The sequence below is a fragment of the Centroberyx gerrardi genome, chromosome 8 (assembly GCF_048128805.1).
Source record: "Centroberyx gerrardi isolate f3 chromosome 8, fCenGer3.hap1.cur.20231027, whole genome shotgun sequence".
Classification (NCBI taxonomy): domain Eukaryota; kingdom Metazoa; phylum Chordata; class Actinopteri; order Beryciformes; family Berycidae; genus Centroberyx; species Centroberyx gerrardi.
Genome location: NC_136004.1, coordinates 4,971,867 through 4,989,300, shown reverse-complemented (window position 1 = coordinate 4,989,300; position 17,434 = coordinate 4,971,867). Strand labels below are relative to the sequence as shown.

General features: G+C 41.7%; 1 protein-coding gene across 1 annotated transcript in view; it reads right to left on the bottom strand.

Moving 5' to 3' along the window:
- The window catches only part of niban2b (niban apoptosis regulator 2b), a 42,290-nt gene that overhangs the window by 11,293 nt on the left and 13,563 nt on the right, over positions 1–17,434 (bottom strand). Inside the window, exons 3-8 of the mRNA XM_071927231.2 lie at positions 15,850–15,978; positions 14,355–14,460; positions 12,937–13,104; positions 4,243–4,358; positions 1,132–1,236; positions 855–1,017 (exon numbers count right to left, since the gene is read on the bottom strand). Coding sequence (XP_071783332.2) covers positions 855–1,017; positions 1,132–1,236; positions 4,243–4,358; positions 12,937–13,104; positions 14,355–14,460; positions 15,850–15,978 — 787 coding nt within the window. The remainder of the gene's footprint in view (positions 1–854; positions 1,018–1,131; positions 1,237–4,242; positions 4,359–12,936; positions 13,105–14,354; positions 14,461–15,849; positions 15,979–17,434) is intronic.

Below are 17,434 nucleotides of genomic sequence, written 5' to 3'. Positions count from 1 at the left end.
TGGAAGGGCATCTAAGAGGGCACTTCATGAGTTTTTCATCAGAAAGGCACCTGTAGGGAGCCTCAAGTTTATCCCATTGTAAGGACACCTATATGGCACCACATCACATTTTCTCCACTGGAGGGGCATCCATTAGGAAACTTCCCCACATTCTCACGCATGTAGGGACACCCTTTACAGCACTGCATCACATTTTATCCACTGAAGGGGCACTTCTCCATTAGAGGAGCACCTAATTGGGCACTTCATCATGTTTTCTCACCTGTAGGAGTCCCCTATACAGCACTGCATCCCATTTTCTCTACTGGAAAGGGCACCCTTTGGGACACTGTCATGTAGGGGCGGCACAGAGGGCACTTCATAACGGCACCCTTTTCCATTGGAAGGGCACCCATAGGAAACGTCAAGTTTAGACCATTGTAAAGGGCACCTTATAGGGCACTGCATCACGTTTTCTCCACTACAAGGGCACTCATTAAGACACTTTATCGAATTTTCTTGCTCTAGAGGGCACATCATCATAATTTATTGCATGAAGGGGCACCCTAGAGGACACTCATTTTTTCCCCATGTGAAGGGCAGCCAATAGGGCACTTCCTCTTGTTTTCGCCACTCTAAAGGGCACTTTAGCGACGCTTTTTCAGCCATGGGGGCACCAGGGGGGGCGGTTGCCGGTTGTAAGAATTCAGAGTATGGGGGTTTAAATGGAGCGTTAATTGATTAAAGCGATTGTTCTCATCTTGAGGGTCGGGTCAAGGGTCGAGTAGCAAAACTGACATGCAAGTTTCAGTTTAGTTTAATTTCATGGTGTTTTTATTTTATTTCAGTTCATGACATTTTTTCCTCCAACTGACCTCGGATCTTGTTGGTGACGTGCTCCTTGGAGGTGATGATCTGGTCCATGTCTGTTCGTATGGAGGCCTGCAGCACGGGACGTCCCGCCTCACACCGCTGCACCACAGCCTCGTACTGGGCTTGGCACTGGCGCTGCACCAGGCTGTACACCGCGTCACTGATCTGGACACACACACACACATAAGAAACAGTTCAGGGCAGGACATCCTGTAATGGAACAGGTTTGATCCCTGCAACAGAGATACATTAAACCCTCTACTTTGAGGAATCTCTCACCAGCATCCAGTTCCTCTGCCTCTCGTGCATCTTGCCTTTGAGTCGAGGGGAGATGAGCTCCCTCAATTCGGGGAGGAGGCCCTCCATCACCAGGTTAGACAGAATCTACAAGAAAAATACACACATATAACATATAGCACCAAAATCAGAATCAGTTAATTCACTCAATGTACAGGAATTTGGGAGCGCAAGTTAGCTAACTAGCAAACTTGAATGTCAAAGAAGGAACTCTTGTCAAAATATAAATAATATAAATGGCAATGTCTTCTTTTTTTCATTCATTCATGACCAAGGCATAACTAGCTACCTAGACAACTATAGGCTAGTATGGCTAGTTTGAACTTGAAGGACAGCTAGGCTAACTAGCTAACTGAGTATGACTAGATTGCAATTTTCAGTTTCTAGCAAGAGCGCTAAGCTTCATAATATTAGCTACCTCCTCTTACCTTTTTGCTGGGCTTCAGTCTAACCTTACTTAGCCAGAAAAACTGTGGTTCTTTGGCTCCGCCCACTGAGGTTTAACTCAACCAATGAGATCTGCCTCAAGAGCAGCTCTGCCCCCAAGAAATGTTTGTAGAATTAAAACTAATCTGCCAGCGGTGTACTGAAACAGTGTAACATAAGACTTATACTGAGTAGAATGAAACGCATGAAATAAGTTTTGAGCATTACAAAGGACGGACACAACTTGCTGCCACAATATTGAATGTATATTGTATGAAGCTTTTTGCAGACGTTTTTAGTAGTGCAAAAGTGTGCAAACAATGCTGGGTAATATTAAATAGGATGAACTAACAAAAGTCATAGGATTACAGTCAGAGGTGAGGTGAGGTCAGACATCATGTGGAGTGTTAGGAGTGGTTGAGTAAAATGAGAACATCTGAATGTTTTAGAATTAATTCTATTTGCAACATGCTTTTCTCTAACCCAAAGTGCCACTGTTAGCCTAAGGTGAAAGATGACCTGCAAAGTCACATAGAGTTATGGCATAGCTATGCTATACTCTAGCACTGAAAGACTGGCACTATACTGTATGAGAAAATAAGATCTCCCTTCTCAAAGACGACTCGCATTCCTGCAGAAAGAGAATAATTGTATAAGATGCAGCTGGTTTTGATGTACAGTGGTAGCCACTGTAGTCTTAATTCATGCATTTATCCTGCTTCTACCATGCATTAGAATCAGAATACGTTTTATTGGCCAAGTAAGTTTGTACATACAAGGAATTCGAATTGGTGGGTTAAACATAAAACAACACAAAAATGAAGGCTGTATAGAATTTTGTTTTTAAAGGAGCATGTAATGAAAGTATAAGTAGTGTTGACAGTTAGGGAAGAAGCCTCTTTTCTGTACAGTATGCATATTGTTCTGTTTAAACCTGACTGACTGCACTGATAAGAAGCTATGGAAGTCAGTTATAGGAAGAAGAAAATAGTGCTATATACAGTGGTAATTTATGTAGACATCCTGCTTCATGCATTTGATGACCTGATGACATCTATTATACTGCATCTATCATTAGAACTGCAGACAATTCTTTTGAGTGTTATACAGCAGAAACAAATAAGTATATTGCAACACAAATCTAACAACAACAACAACAACCAACTGCCAAACGAAAAGAGGAAGCAGCACTTGAGCTTTCCAAACAATTCCTGTTGGGAAGTGCAGCATTAGTTCCACAAGTGTGCAGTTAAAAGTGGGGGCCTCTACAACGGCTGCAACTGTAAGTCTGCCCAATTTCCTGATAAAACACAGAACAGGAAGACAGTGTGGGGATGACTGACATGACCAGTTAGCTCGCCATGTGAAAGGAAGTTTTAGGGTGGGGAATTAACACCAGCCAACCAGCCAAATAATCACTTACTATGTGGCTGTGACTGGTTAGTTTAATCTGCTCTACAGGTGACCAGCCATCATTTGGAGGGCCATTCTATTCGAAACATCTAGATTGCTATAGATAAAAAGAGCTGATAAAAGCCCGAGGAACACTTTGAATGACTTCTTGAACCACATATTATACACTTGCTTTTATGTAATGGTTTTTGTATTTGCCCACTTTTAATCCTGCGTTTTGTCCCTTTTTTTTTTCTTATTTTATTCTATGCATTTTTTTTGATAGAATCTCTTCTTCTTCTTAGTTTATCCTATGCATTTTTTTCTTTAGAATCTCTTATTCTCCTTCTTCTCCTCCTCCTTCTTCTTCTTCTTCTTCTTCTCCTTCTCCTTCTTCTTCTTCAAAGGTTAAATAAAACTACAGCAGCAGCAAACCAATAAGAGCTGAAAAACTCAGTCTAACCAGTGCAGATCATCCAAGTGCATTACAGTGTTTGCCTAATGAGGATGTAGAAGGGTTGGGGGTCAACTCTTGGTTTCTGACATTAAAAGCAGAATAAATGTCAATGATGGCTATATTGAGATGGATTTTGAGGGTTAGAGCATCCAGAAAAACCTGTTCAAGATGACAGAGGTGTAGAAACCTGGGCCAGACCACACCCGACTGTTACAAGAGTGTATATACAGGCTTTTATATTCACCCTTTGGGCACACAAAGCATGCATATGGATTAACCACTTAGCAAATAAATAATTGGACTCCAGGAGCCTCATTTTCTCCTCTGCTTAATCCTAGACTGAATTTTCAAGGGATATCATACAATATCATCAATCTCATAGGAACACCATACCATAAACTCAGTATTGATTAACACTGAGACACTATGACTCCCAGTTGGAGTATTATAGGAATATTAGTGAGTTTTTCTTTCCCTCTCTCTTGGCCACAGCAAAAAGAGAGAGACCGATAGACATAGAAAAAGAGATAGGCGATATAGTTGAAAATCAATATCACGATATTGATATATATCACGATATGACTGAATGGTAATGTTAGGTGTGATGTCAAACAGAACTTAAATTTTCAAATAATATTCCTACTGTACCTCATTTAGTCAGTTTTTAAATAAAATTTGCTTATCATCAATTTAGACGCAGAATTGCGCATCACGATATCCCAAAATCACCATATGATTCCACTGAAAGACGATAAACGATAATATTGAATTATCGCCCGGTCCTAAATAGAGATAGATATAGCTGGTGCTTTGCTTACCTGCGACGGTACGCCACACATCATGTCCCAGGTGCCGTAGTGCCCATGAGCCTGGCGGTAGAGTCGCACTGCGTCGGTGAAGGCCGGTGTCTGGACCTTGTTCTCCTCTGACAAACCTGAGCAGGGGAATGGGAAAATTGGTCGCTGTTTTTAGCATTTAAGTACACTATCAAATTTGGACACTGTTCAGGAGAAACGTCCTAGAAGGGTCGAAGACGTCCTCACTGCCATGTTCCATCGACAAATCAGAAGACAAACTGGAACAATTGGTCATTACTGGTTGTTTCACATTCACACCTCATCATATTTTTGTATATTTTCATATCTTACATCTTTTTTCTTCTCTATCTCAGCATGTTCTACTGCTATTATTTTGTATACCCTGCATATACGTCATTATACTTTTAATTCATATATTTCTTCTTAACACATTTGAGTAATTGTTATGTTTGATAACGCCCCATTTGCTCTTGTCTCATTTCTATTCTACTTTTTTCTTGTTTTGTTTTATCCTATTATTCGTTGCTGCAGCAACCCAACTTCCCAATGAAGATCATCAAAATTTAATCTATGGTGCAAGACCTACTGGTCACAGCCTGAATACATAGAGCAGCTTCATACTCGTTTATGTGAAATAGAAACACATACAGTAGCATGCGTCATATCCCTCATCCCATAGTATCATCACAGGCTACTGGAGGACACCAATGGAGGGAGGTTTTAGAGAAGTGAATGTTCTCATCTTCCCTAAAATCCTGACATCATTTCCTAATTTTCAGTGCAACGTGTTCATTATAAATAGCTTAAAGTGTGTGGGTGTGTGTTAGTGTGTGTGTGTGTGTGGTTGTGCGCTGTTGTAGCTTGATTGGCAGCTGGCAACACTGGAGTCAAATGGTGCGTGAGAAAGACTGGGCCTTTGATACTAATGCTCCAAAAGTTAAACATTTCTACATTCCTGAAGATGTCTGGCTTCCAAGGCAAATCGAAAGCGGCTCAAATCAGAAAAGCATGTCAAATTATTCAGTGATGTGATAAAAAAAACAGGCTAATTCAGAAACATTGTTAAGCCTTATTGGACTGTGTGTGTGCGAACTCCCAACTATGACAAAGCCAGGAAATGTGTATGAGTGAGTGTGTATGTGGGGGAGGGCGGTGATGGGGCCAGAGTTCCTAGCAGAGCCAGAGGCAGGAAGTCCCAAGCCCCTCTCTCAAAGCTGTGTGTGTGTGTGTGTGTGCGTGTGTGTAAAAAGGGGGAGTTATTCTGACTTGACCTCTAATGGTATGAGGGGATTTCTAGACCCAAAATTAGGACCATTATGAGTCTCCACGAGTAACTTAATAACACACACTCTCTACTTCTTAACACACAATCACTAGAGCTCACTCACACTTTAGGCATTAAGCTGATGTGCTTTTCCAGAGTGACTTAAGCTTAGGTCACACTACAAGACTGTTCTATTCAGTTTAGACTAAACAATTGGTCTCGAGTAAAACCTTGCCTTGCTGTTAGTAGGGTTTGTAGACTAGGTGAAAGGGCAAAGAGGGATCACACACTATGCGATACTCAGCGTTTTGTTTCAATATTCACAAATCTCACAAAAAACACAAAGACAGGAAAAAGGACATCCAGGACCATGATACCTTTGAGAGGCAAAACCAACACAGAGGAGAGGAGACGGACGCTTGCCAAGTCACCTGCCACAAAATACGTTACACCATTTCTTATGCAGTAGTGTGCCTAGATTTATTCCCTTTTTCCTCCCCCCTTCTAAACTTCCATTGGCTGTTGCCAGGATCACTGTCTGATTTCAGTCTTGGTGAGTCTTGGACTGCCTCACACTACACAAGACCGGCCAGACTGGACTGATTAAATCGAACACTTAAAAATCCCGTTCACACTACAGGATAATCTTCTCCAATGATCGTTCCGACTCAACCCCAACTCAACCCGACTAGCCCACACTAGCCTAGCCCCAATTTAACCCTGATTAGCCCAGACTCACCCCGACTCAGTACAGACTCTGTCACAAATAGCACAAACTCAGTCCCGACTAGCCCAGACTCAGACCCAACTAGCCCAGACCCAGACCCAATTAGCCCAGACTCAGTACCGACTAGCCCAGACTCAGACCCAACTAGCCTCGACTCAGACCCAATTAGCCCAGACTCAGACCCAACTAGCCCGGAGTCAGCCCTGACTAGCCCAAACTCAGACCCAACTAGCCCAAACTAGCCCAGACTCAGAACCAACTATCCCAAACTCAGACCCAACTAGCCCAGATTCAGACCCAACTAGCCCAGACTCAGACCCAACTATCCCAGACTCAGACCCAACTAGCTCAGACTCAGCCCGATGGTCAGGATGATCCAGTCAGGCTTAAAAATCATTTAGTGTGACTTAGCCTTTACAGTGAGTGACCTTTCAGATACAGGCCCGTCTTTCTAACCACTAGGCCATACTGCCACCCTATCACACCATTATGTATTGAAAAGATCCTGTGTATGAAAAAGAATTACTTATTGACCCCAAGAACAGCAATTAGTTCACAAACACCTTGTTTAACAGAGCAGTTAAATAAAAGTCAATGCAACTCAATGAAACGTTCCTCTGTGTGGCACACAAGTAACATATGGAGTCACTCAGCCATTCATACGTAGTACAGCAGGCCTGTGTCACAGCTGAGGCATGTTAACTATTGGTGTTGTTTCCTCTTTCAGGTTCCTCACAGCCCCTCATACAGGTTTCGAATAAACGGTCTACATTGTTGTCAAGAATAACCAGTAAATGCTTGTTTTGGGATTTTTTTTCCATCATCTGCACAATTTTTTTCCTCTGGTTTATTACACTTCAGTTTAAATTCCTGGATCACCGAAAATTACAAGTAACCAAAATGAAGGAGTACAAAGGTCAAGAAAACTCAACTTTGAATTCCTGAGAAACCTTACTTAGCCAGAGACAGTATCTATGCAGTTTGTATGGACTCATGGTACTGTAAGGCGCTTTAAATACAAGTGTCCCCCAAGTGGCATATATTCCATCAAATAACATACAATATATGCCATAGGACAAAGTGGATACATTGCAAGTCTTCATTTGTGCTCACCATTAAAAGATCCAAAGAGAGATGCACTAAAATAAAGAGCAAGACAGAAAGGGATCTAAGGTAATTAATTACCGCTACATATCAGACTTTAATGAGGCACAGTACAGTCTGAACATGACGCTATTATATCACCACGCTGTAATAACCACTCACATAACTGCCTCTGGCACTACACACTCATGTTAAAATCCCTTAATTACTAAAGGAAGCTATGCACTTTATTGTACAACACTGAACAGTACATTACAATAAGTGCAGGTCTGACTCTTTGCCATAGCCGTATTACATTTTGTGTAAACTGCACACTGATTTACGACATGAAAATGACTAAGACTTGTTCCAAGTTGTCAAGACGCTAAGCTGGTTTAAAGAGTGGCCGTGATGACCCGAAAATCCAATGCATCTGTGCCAGTGAACAGTACAGATGGGGAGGGGTGTGTCATAGAAACCAGGTCACGGCAGAGTAGAAGGAGAAATGAAACAGACACTAATGTAAATATAATGCTGGCAAGAGGTCACATCAAGCCGCTCAGATAAGCAAGAAAAGCGAGCATCGTGGTTCTTCTGCCTGCCTCCATACAAGGAGACCAGTGTAAGCGAGCGAACCTGAAGTAACGAAGGGGATAACGTTGAAAATCAAAATGGACAAGAGAAAGTTAGTGATAGCTGTAATTGCTCTGAAAGAGGAGGATGAAGAGCCCATTCTGAAACGGAGGATTCGGGTACATGACGTCCTCCTAGGGAGAACAGCACACTGAGAGCTTTATTTACACATCCAAGAGCTCTGCCTTGATAGTGCCGTTTCAAGGGCTATTTACGATTTGATGTGCGGCAAGGCTAAAGTTGAGACCTGTTCAACCGGGAACCCAGGGGAGCGCCTCGAAACACACCGCGTCCAAAACACCAGGTGCATAGTTTGGTAGTTTGGAGGAGATGTGCATCTGCTGTGACTAAACCATTAAAAATAACTCCAAAAATGTGTTCAAAAAGCTTAACTACTAAAGCTTGAATACTGCTGTGTAGCAGACATATGTTAGCAATCCAGGTGGTCTTGCTATGCTTACTAACAGTGTGTGTGTGTGCAGTGCTGTTTGCCATGCTGCATACTGGTGTGCATGACTGAACATAGACAGACCAGACTAAGAACTAATGTTTTTTGCTGAGTACATTGTAATGTTTTTTGCTGAGTACATTTTCATTGGCCTTACTTGACTGCCCAGACTGATAATTTAACAGTGAATGCTGTTAACTAGTGTTGTGTTGTCCATATGTTTATGTATATTTTTCCTGCTTTGCAAACTGAATTTGTCCCGGGACAATGACTTTATCGCATGCAAATATCATACTGTATGCAAACACCTTGAATCTTGAAAATCCATGACCATCCTCTGAATTTTAGGGGAACAAAAGGTCATATTACAATGGACTATGCACAAATGCAGACAACCATTCATGCACTTCTACTGCCTTTGTCCATATTTACTTCAAATAAAACTTTGTTTACGAGCGATGCTGCAAAGCTATACACCTGGCAATCTATGACCAGTAGTAATTTATTAACAAAACACATAGCTATCACAGACAAACACCTATCTGTCAATTTTCGTTTCAGCCCACAATAACTACAAATTGTGTGTCTGGGAATGTAAGTACAGGCCTGGTGGATACACTCTGTAGCACCTGCACCAGTTAATAAACCCTCTGCTAAAGTAAACAGCAGAGGTGAACAACTCATGTGAAGTCAGAACAAAGCTGCCAATTATGAGCGACAGGTTCTTCTTGGCTCCCACCTCTCAGCCAAGCACCGTGGCAACCAGGTAAATACATCATGAATTCATGTTTTGAGTCGATTCCACCTTCAGCGCTGTGCCAGTTTCAGGTTCACATGAGATTGTGGCAGCCAATTGTACAGTTGAGAACACAAAGCCCCGATGAAGCATGCCAAAACCACATAACTATGTAAAAACTCTTGACTACCTTCAATCTGCGCCAATACTATCAAGAGTGGCCTCGTCCATGGTATGCCAATTACGTCAGAAATCAAATTAAGAATTCAACTTCATTAACAAGTACATGTTAGGCATTTCGCCAGCACTTCTGCAAGGTACATTTCTAGATCACCAACATTACAAGCAACCAACAGTAAGGAGTGCAAGATACAGAGCCACAGCATTCTGGCAATAGACGGGACAAACAATTCCTGTGACCCTTAAACGATCATGCATGATAGAGAATTACAACGAAGACAAGGAGGGAAAAAGTACCAAGTTTTTTAACAAGACAGGAGCATTTCAGATCAAGTAGATCTGAAAGGAGGAGGGATGCGATTCCGATCGGAGAAAGGAACATGAAGTATTTCACCTAGCGTAGCATAACAGTCACAATCTCTATCTGTTTAAGCTTCTGTGTATCACACTCCGTTTGCTGGCTTTCCAGGTGATTCATTGGAAAGACTCACAGTGAGGACATACGGTAGTAGTGAGGACAGCCAGCCACAGAAGATGAGTTCAAGCGAAAGTCCTAAATGTTCATTCACACTGAAAGAAACTCCAAATGAAAGCGTTGGCTGTTGTTTACCACATTCGCCTCATTTCCTTACTTTGTCAGTGTGGACAAGTTGGCTGCAGCAGAACTTTTTGGGCAGCATTGCCCAACAGCAGCCTGTCAAGTACTACCACTGCTCCAACTATTGTTGCAACACCACTGGCATTACAGCTAATTCAAACCACCCACTGGACAGGAGTATGGCAATGAGGATGTAATGTAGTTGTTAGTGAGATGAACTAAAAGAAACGCCTGGACTAGGATGTTCCTCACCAGCATTCCAGAACTGTCCCCCTCTGAGGATTCCCACTTTCGCCTTGATGCAAAATTCCATGACTTTTCAATGGTTTCCATGACTAAGTCAGAATGCTTCCACGACCTAAAAATGTGATTCTTTCCTGATTGGCTAGTGTTGTTTTTCTGAAGGGCTGAACAGTCTGGTTTCCACTACAGTTGGGTTGAAATAACTATTTAGTGCAATAAAGGTGTGAGAAAAGTTGCAAAATACATTCTGGTGTATTCCTGTAAAGTTACCCAATTGTAAAATTCTCTGATTTTCCCTGACTTTACCCATCTGGAACAGCCTATGCCTCGCAAAATTCCATGACATTCCACATTCCATGACCAGAGGGAACCCTGGACTGAAAGGTCACTGGTTCAAACCCTTGGACTGGTGGAGCTGCTCAGTGGCCAACAGTAGAAGACTGTAGTTGTACTGGGTTGCTTGCACTGCTCAGTGAGAACCTTTCTTAAATCTAGGTTACACAAGCATGTAATTTGTGATGACTTACAACCTATTTGGCTCTTTGAAACCAAATACAAAAGCCTACTGCCAACCTCGGGATTAGAGCCCAGGACGCCCACATGAACATCCACTGCCCTACCAAGTGAGCTAAAGCACCAGTGTGGCTGCCTGAGAAACCTATAGGTGTTGTATCTCTGTAACCCATGGCTGTACATGCACAGTGTTTTTTGTTTTTTTTGAGGGTCTTCTCGCTTTCTAACCATCTTTGGTCAAGCCTCCTGACTCGCCTGCTCTGGCACAAGATACAGAGATAGCGATCGCAGAGAAAAGTGCATCCAAACCAACTGCTTTGATGTGCGTTTCCCAAAATACATGACTTCATGTTCCCTTTCTGAGAACAGTCAAAGAGCGAGGAGGGGTTGCAGAAAGAGAACTGGGATTGAGCTGAGGCACAATGTAGAAAAATGCAAGCAAACAAAACGAGGAAATTGAGCAGGGAATAAAAAGAGGAAGAATATTGGAGCAAAGAAAGCACAGAAGGGAGCAGAGTTACCAATACAAGGGCTGTGACAGTATCTGGTATTATTTTAGGGAGAACAGAGTGAGGTTTACTGAACTCCCATCCTATCAATAGTCGACAAACTGCTTTGTCATATAACCCCAGGCTATGTTCAAATTAGTCACCACAAAATATAACGCATCCAAGCAAGCATACAGGTTTCTCATTGTGTATGAGGGAAACAGTTACTCTGCCGTTTTCATCTGCCATTCTGTCAATAGGAGCCACAGTTCTTATCGACACAGATCAACATTTTTTGTGGTAAATATTACAGAAGTCTGAAAGCAGTGGTTCAGGGCAAGTGGGCTCTTGCCCTCACTGCGTTGCTCAACTTTGACTTTTTCTACAAAATGACTCTGCTGCACTAATGCTAGAGAACAGCGAGCATCACATTGCTCAATATGTTTAAACCACACATATTCAGTTTCACAAACTGCATAGACTGTCCTAGATGCCACTTGTGGGGAGAATTTGAGCCACTCCCTTCAAGCAGTTGGTTCAGGGAGCCACAGACAAAATCCAAAACATGGAAGTCTCCCACATGGCATGAACCTGTTTAACTGTAACAGATACTCTCCACTCCATGCCTCCACTTTGCTGGTCTTTCAATCTAATGCTCTTTACTTTTGCATTTGAATGCGTCTTGCAAGTTTCGATTTGTTGTAACTATGTATAGTGTTGCCTTGCTACAAGACAAATTTCTTGTTAAAAAAGGTGCTACGTGTAGCATCGACAAATCATTACCACATTTTGAGACATTAGTATCATTTCCATAAACAAACGAGACCTTCACCGAGAAGATTGGCAGCCTCTACCGGCCTCTACACTGCATTTTACATTGTGAGCCACCAGGCCGGATTTGGCGGGAAATCTCCTGGATTGCTTTACAGCACAAAAGAGAAAGAGGGCGCTGTTTTTCCAGCGCAAATGGAGCTACAGTCCAAGTGACCTTGAATATTTTTGACTCCGATATGCGCTTTGAGGACTTGAACTTGGGACTCGATCACCTTAAAATAACGGAGAAATTGAGTTTGCGTAAGTATTCAACCCCTTTGATTCATTTGCGCTTTGAGGACTTGAACTTGGGACTCGATCACCTTAGACATAGGCTACACATCTTTTCAATGTTACCTGGTTGGTTAACAAAATAGGCCTACATGTAGACACAGGCTATGAAAGTGTATCTGACAACACAACCACTGATAGGATGATGTAACATATCGGTGCCTGGGAGTGAGAGCGTTGCTAGTCAAGTGAAAGATGAACATGGCTCTACTACGTATTGTAAGCTTCACTTACAAGGAGTTTACACTAACTGGCACAAAAAGTAGTGCCACATATAAAATATGTAAAAGGACAAGGTACTCAGACTCGAGTACTGAGGACTTCAGACTCAACTCGGACATGACCAAGCCCAAAGGGAAAATCACTTCCAAGATGTTTATCCTCTTCAGTAAAGCCAAAGACACCAGGGGAGGGGAGGAGGGGCAGGAAGCAACAGGGTTTACTGGAAATGTGGTCTTAATTTAGAGAAACACTAGCAGTAACAATTCCAAATAATTTGCCAATGATATATTAATGTTTAAAATGCTACACATAGCACGTTTAAGATCAAAGTCTAACTTGAACTACCAGTCTTATAATGCACTTAGGTCATAGTGTATCTAGTCAGTTTCAGTCTATCAGTGTGTTCATATGCATGTGTGCCTGCAGGAATTTCTGCGTTTGCTGGCAGGACTCACCATCGTTGGCGTGTCTGACGCAGTCCTGGAAGACCGCATGCCACTTCTGCTGCTCTTTCTCTGTCACCACGCAGAAGTAATAGTGACGGCCGTATGGGTGCCAGAGGATCAGAGGGAACTGGGTGGCACACTTTAAGAAGGGTGAACTTCCCACCTTGGCTTTTACACCTGGAAAATATGTACACCAACACATACCATTGAGTTGCTATATTGCCATTTCTGCATGTTTTCTGAATCATGCACCATTTTGCACTTGTCATAATGTATGCACAAGTCTTTGTATATTAACTCACTTTAGCCTAAGGAATCATGTCTATGCTCAAAACCCACCACTTGCTGCTTTTTCTCTCAACTATTTTTCTTAAAATAATTGTTTCAAATGCAGTTTCATTTGTTTTTCATGTTTTGTTTATATCTCGAAACAAGGCACAATAAGGCAAATCACTCCTATTGTATCAAGAAAATGGCACTTGATTTAAGAGAATTCTTGGAACAAGTTGATTTGCAATGGAAAAAAGAGAAATGACCTCACCCCTTTGTCAGATCTTTATTTGTTTAAGAAGATAAGATTTCAAGACTTGATACTCGATACATTGAATGACTCCAATGGATTTGTTTTTGCAGTTTTATGCACCGTCTACTGTATGTCCACTGTTCCTTTGCACTAAATGCGAGTTGTTGTCCCTGCACCATGCATTCCAATATGTATTTATGTTACTACATGAGCTGTTGACACTGTATGTCCCTGCACCATTGCCACCAAGACAAATGCCTGGACATTTATTATACTTGGCAAATTAAGCGACTGATTCACACAACTCAAGAAAATTAAGGCACTTGAACCCAGGAAGGTTTAAACAGCCTCTAGTGGTTTCAAACGAAACCAGTCTGCTCTCATGTTTAAAGGATTTAACATGACATTTAGGAGAGTAGCAGAGCCTTACTGTGGGCCCCTGACACACTAATGTAGCTCCACTCCTTCCCTCCCCCCTCTTCCAACTTAGTACTCCTCCACTCCTTCTCCAGCTTTGACTCACTGTTCCCACTCCCCCAAACTCAACTCTTCTTCACCTTCTTTCCTTCACATCCCCCTCTCTCACCTTGACCTCCTCAGACTTTCCTTTCCTTTAAGGGTTTGACCGATACTGGCCTTTGGCTAAATGGGCCTTTTGCTGATTTGATGCAGTTTGATAACATATTTATTGTACAGTTGAACTACACTGGCTGTCTATGGGAAGCCCGTAACCTGAATTGATTGCAATATGTCATTTTGAAGCTTTTCTGCACTGAAAAACTGTAGTTCTGCCCTAAGAACTACTGAACTGAAAGCTTTTAAACTTTTGGGCAGGAAAATGTCCAAAAAGCAAAATATCTGCATAATATGCTATTTCCCCCTGCTACCCTTCCCTCCTCCTCACCAGGCAGGCTGTTGCTGATCAGATCCAGGTATTGCTCCATAGATGTCAGCACTTTGTAGCCAGCGCAGTTGATGGTTCCCTTAGGATGGAGCCCTCTGTCATGGGACTGGTAGCCAAGAGAGAAAGCAGACAGTGAGACAGTGAATCATACAAGCATAATCTAAAACAGACTGTACGGCAAGGATTTGTCCACTCAAATGATGGTGCCTGTATGTACCTGAATGCATTACTGTGCAAAAGTAAAAACTTAAAGGACTACTCCGACTTTTTGGGAGTTTGGCCCATTGGTCACCTTACACAATATGTGACAAGGGGATTGGCACCAAAATCATCTGTAGATAGTCCTGTCTGGTGCGCATGCTAACGCTTTAGCATAGAGAACTTGTAGCAGCTCTGAGGCTGGCATTTTAATGACATGCGTCTAAACCTGTCAGGCTTATTTAGGGGATTGGTTAAATGGACATAACATTTTTTTAAAATAATGCACTTTTAACGGCATAAAACCTCTCTTCTCGCAAGACTTTGAGCATAACTTGTTTTGTTTACACAGCAAGTGAGCAAAGTTAGCCACACAGCTAAAGTTTTTTGCACTGTTGATTCGAAACGGACTGAACTAATGATGAAGATTGGGATTTTGTTTTAAAAGGTTATGAATCTACAGAAGATAGAACAACAAGCAATACCAATTTTGGAATACTAAAAGGTCCATCTTCATACTTTGGATAATGCTAATTTCCTACGATTACTTAACATACTGTATGCTAAAGTGTTAGCATGCACACCAGACAGAGCTATCTACCAGAGACACAGATGATTTTGGTGCCAATCATCTAGTTACATATTGATTGGTGACATACTGACTTTCACTGTCTGTTGTTAACAAATGCCAGCGCAATAAAACATTAAACACACTTGTGTGCAGTGATGTGGCTCCCGACTGAGCAAGAGTTTATCTGTCATACTTTTCCTGACTTTTTGTGCAATTCCCCAACTTTCCCAACTCAAGAGCTGGAAGTGCTCAAATTCTTTTTCTATACCAGTGGTCAAAACAAAATAAAAGTGACTGGAAGTGCCTTAGATGCAAAAGGTGAACATTTACTCCAGCTAAATAAGTGCAAATCAACAAAAGCACGAAACAGCAAAAGATGAACACTGGATAGGCTTATATAACACATGCAGCTATAAGCAACGCATTTCAAGCTTAGCGCTCTTCCTCAGACACCATTGTACCAGTGGTCTTCAACCATGTGCCATTGAGAGCCAAGTATATGCAGATTTATTCATTCCAACTTAACACTACAGCAGGTGATTTCGCCGAGTTGTTCCTCCTCTCTAGTTGAAGGTGTGTTAACTTGTGAAATCAGCTGCTGTAGCGTTTGGTTAGAATGAACATCAGCATACACATGGCTCTTGATGGCACATCGGTGAAGATCACTGGTCCATAGTTTTCCAGACTTTCCAGACCTGCGTAGGAAATCTGGGTTTCTCTCCTCACCGCTTTGTTGTCGTAATAGTTGATGTTGTAGGAGTCCGGGACAAAGAGGAAGCGGTTCCTCCATTTCTTGTTCTCCTCCAGGTACTGAAACAGCGACCCAGAGAAGATGGACTTGTTCTCCAGAGGAATCTGGGGGAGACAACACCATTCAACTCAAACATCAAAACAGACCACAAAAGGAAACAGATAGATGACATAGTTTCATGGATAATGCACTGAAAGGCATGAAGAATAAAGACTTTCTGTTGCTAGAGAAGTCATAAAAAGTCAGCCCTTGTATGGTTTTGAGGAAATACACGTCTCAACCGTCTCTATTAGCGGTTGTTTACTTAATCCCACCCAGCCAGCATTGTTGTCCTCAGGAAAGCCAACTGCATTCCTCAATACACTCTCTTAAACCCGAACATTATGAGACTCTAGACCCGCCCACACAGCTTCATGTAGGTAGCTCTATGTGTGTGTGTGTGTGTGTGTATGTGTGTGTGTGTGTGTGTGTGTGTGTGTGTGTGTGTATTTGATACCTGTGTGTCAATAGCAGACAAGACTATTTACAAGTGAGACCCACTATAATACAACATTGACCACTGAAATAAACCCTAACTAAGAAAAGGCTTATTTTATCATTGAAGGTTCTCCAGCATCACCATAGTAACAGAAATTATGGCTCAATTGATGTACAGGCAAACAGATTCAATATTCAAAAGAAACAAGATGTGTCCTGCAAAAGCAAGTGGAAAATTGCAGCTTGGCATCAACATTTCATGTCATGTAAAGGCGGATTATGATTAATTCTGATCCCTCATACCTCAATTAATAATAAATATAGCCGGCCGCAAGCAGCCATTAGCAGGGTCCAAGCCCATGTGGCAAATGGGCTTGACAATGAGTATATAAGCTTCACTCTTCATTGTGGAAATGTTGAAGGCAGAAAAAGAAGAAGAAGCAGAATCAGTGCTTGGACCCCTAATGACAGTCTAATTTATAGTCTTTCGTTATAAAGTGCTTTACAAAGGACTAAATAAGCCCTAAAATATATATTTTAGACCTCATTGAACAAATAATGACTAACTCAGAAAATGGAAATGAGCTACCACTTTCTGAAACGATCTCTTTAAAAAAAAAATGACACCATACAAGCATAAAGTAACACCCAAAGATCATGAATATGTGGATAACAATTTGAATGAAAAAGTAACAGAGAACCTTATAATTCCAAGCTCACGATTTTACAAATTGTCTCCATATTGTAATGCAGCCTGCTGCTTTCAGAGTAGGTTACCTTGTTTTCTTTCAGTTCTGCTCATGCTGGTGGGGGACTGTCATCATAAGGATCATTTCACTTTTTGAGCAATTAATGAATGTAACTTGGAAATGGAAACAGGCTACAACTTCCCCCAAAAAATAATGAATGGAATTAAACACCTGAGCAGCTCTGTATACCTCACACCTCTGTAAGATTACCTCATGCTTTTATTCTTTACTCTTTAAGAAAAGAGTACAGCAGTTTAGAAAGTGCTCCAAAATAAAAGCAACAAAACAATCAGCTGCAATAAAGGTAAGACTTGCATTGCTGCACTGCAAATGC